The sequence below is a fragment of the Gadus morhua genome, chromosome 18 (genome assembly GCF_902167405.1).
Source record: "Gadus morhua chromosome 18, gadMor3.0, whole genome shotgun sequence".
NCBI lineage: Eukaryota > Metazoa > Chordata > Actinopteri > Gadiformes > Gadidae > Gadus > Gadus morhua.
The window spans coordinates 15,863,141-15,865,640 of record NC_044065.1 but is presented as its reverse complement, the minus strand read 5'-3'; the positions used below and the strand labels follow the sequence as shown (position 1 = coordinate 15,865,640).

At 50.2% G+C, this 2,500-nt stretch overlaps 1 protein-coding gene across 2 annotated transcripts in view; it reads right to left on the bottom strand.

The window, feature by feature from the left end:
• Positions 1–2,500, bottom strand: part of qki2 (QKI, KH domain containing, RNA binding 2) — a 15,906-nt gene that overhangs the window by 8,663 nt on the left and 4,743 nt on the right. For both annotated transcript variants that reach the window (XR_003973806.1, XM_030339689.1), the window contains exons 3-4: positions 2,265–2,413; positions 300–416 (exon numbers count right to left, since the gene is read on the bottom strand). Coding sequence is in view for 1 of the 2 variants with exons in the window: in XM_030339689.1 (XP_030195549.1) it covers positions 300–416; positions 2,265–2,413 (266 nt within the window). In the remaining variant the exon portion in view is untranslated. The remainder of the gene's footprint in view (positions 1–299; positions 417–2,264; positions 2,414–2,500) is intronic.

Here is a 2,500-nt window from a genome sequence, read left to right as displayed (position 1 = left end):
CAGACAGACAGACAGACAGACAGACAGATAGACAGATAGACAGATAGACAGATAGACAGATAGACAGATAGATAGATAGATAGATAGATAGATAGATAGAAAGTAGAACGAAAAGAGAAAGATTGAAAGAAGATGACAGATGACAACAAAGACAGAATAGACAGGAAAGCGGACAGAAAGGAGACAGGTGGACAGCCCGAAGAGCCAGGGGACATGACGTCAGACCGACAGGGGACAGGTGGACAGACCGAAGAGCCAGGGGACATGACGTCAGACCGACAGGGGACATGACTTCATACCTTCTTCTTGTCCCTCATGGAGCCCTTCCCTCGGACCATGATCTTGCAGCCGGTCTCAGCCTCCAGCTGTTTGGCGGTGAGGCCGCGTGGCCCCAGGATCCTTCCCACAAAGTTGAACTACACACGAGAGAGGAGAGGAAGAGACTCAGAGGTGCCTTCAGACGCCACACACACACGTTAAAAAACAATTATGCCATCGGATGAAGGCGTTCCCCCAGACGTCCCACAGCACCGTGAGAGTGTACAGTCATGGCCTGGGGGGGCGCTACTCACCCTGGCAGTGTGAGAGCCCCACTCTGAACCACCGAAACTACACAAGACCTTTTCAAACCAGAGCTCCATTCACGGGGCCGACACACAGGGTTCATCTCACAACGCGTAACCTTTTTAGCACGACAGCTTTTGAGAAACCAGTTGTGAGTTTGAAGCGTTGCGATTGCAGACGGCGTCGGGGTTTGTGTGTTTGCTTGTATGGTGTGCGGTGCGTCTTTGTGTCTGCGTCTTCGTTTGAAAGTGTGTGTGCTTCTAAGAGAGACAGAAATAGATCATTATGTGGCCAGTGTGCCTGGCACTGCAGAACAGCGGCGTTCTCTACCCTTATCTGTCACCAGTGCTGACTGATTAACCAGACAGCTGCCCCTCTGTGTGTGTGTGTGTGTGTGTGTGTTAGTTAGTGTGTTTCTCAATGTATCTATGGAAGTCTCATTGTCCTTTTCTATTCTCTCTTAAACCCTCTCTTGCCTCTGCTGGTGCGATCATATGTGTAAAATATTATGACCTCCCTACTTTATCCTACTTTATCTGGTCTCTCTCTCTCTCTCTCTCTCAACCCCAACCACCCTCTTAATATTTTCATGCAGTCTCTCGTTCTCTGCCTCGGTCAGCCGTTTCTGTCAGACGTGCTACAGAGCATTATGTCCTCAATGTTTTCCCCATTTCCTTCTGTTTTCTTTCTCTCACTCTCTTACTCATGGTCTCACTTCCTCTTTTTCTATTAACCCTCTGTCTTAGTCTTTTCTCACTTCCTTCTCTCAATTCTTATCTCACTCTCTCGCTCTCTCTCTCTTTTTTCTTTCTCTCTGTGTTTCTTCCTCTGGTGAGGTCTCCCTTCATCTCTCATGTGTTTCTGTAATCTAATCCACCTTTCTGTGTTGCTACACATTCCTCCCATTCTCATAAGCCACCCCCCACATTAATACCACTAGCAACACACAGGCACACACGCGCACGAGGACTCACGCACACGCCGGCCAGAGCAGCTCTCTATATTTAACCTTGATCTCAATGGTTCCGCCGTGTTTCTGTGTGTGTGTGTGTCAGTGTGTGTGTGTGTGTGTCAGTGTGTGTGTGTGTGTGTGTGTGTGTGTGTGTGTGTGTGTGTGTGTGTGTGTGTGTGTGTCCCGAGGGTGGATGTACGCGCCAAGGTGTCAATTTGCTCCCTCAGATGTGTGAAAAATAGAGTGCATGAGTGGCCCGGCGTGGGTGCGCGCTGTGTGTGCGCGCTGTGTGCGCGCTGTGTGCGCGCTGTGTGCGCGCTGTGTGCGCGCTGTGTGTGCGCGTCCTATGAACTGATTTCATTAACACGCGAATGAGAAGAGTTACTGCAACTATTGGTGAATAGATACAACAACAAGAAAATCAACATGTACCAATCGACAAGTTAATATAATTGATCCTTAAACGTGTACATAGTCATAAGCTGACTATATACAAGTTAAATGTAGTATCACACTTTAAGCTTGTTTATATTCAAGTAATATTTTGTATTAACGTACATAGTGGTACTTTAGTTGTAGGTTGCTTTTTGTTGTACAGGGTAGCCTGTAGCACTGAGAGACCATGCCCTCGGACAAAATGACGTCCCCCCCCCCCCTGACCAGAGCCAGTGAAGGTCACATGAGTGCAGCGGATCAGTGACAGAGCCCCCGAAGGGCGGAGAGGTGAGCGCTGAGTCTGGACACTCACATCCGGGTACTCCTTCACCGGCACGTACAGCTTCTCCTGCAGCTGGGCCACGGGGCCGATGCCGTCGGGCAGCTCCTCGCTGTCACGGCCGTCCGAAGGGCCCGCGCTCATCGTGTCGATGTACATGTCCTTGCGTACGCGGCCGATCTCTGGGAGGGGAGGAGAGACGAGGGGGGGGGGGGGGGGGGGAGGGGGGGGGAGGTTTGGTTAAGTGAGTCGGTCATGGAAAAAAAATA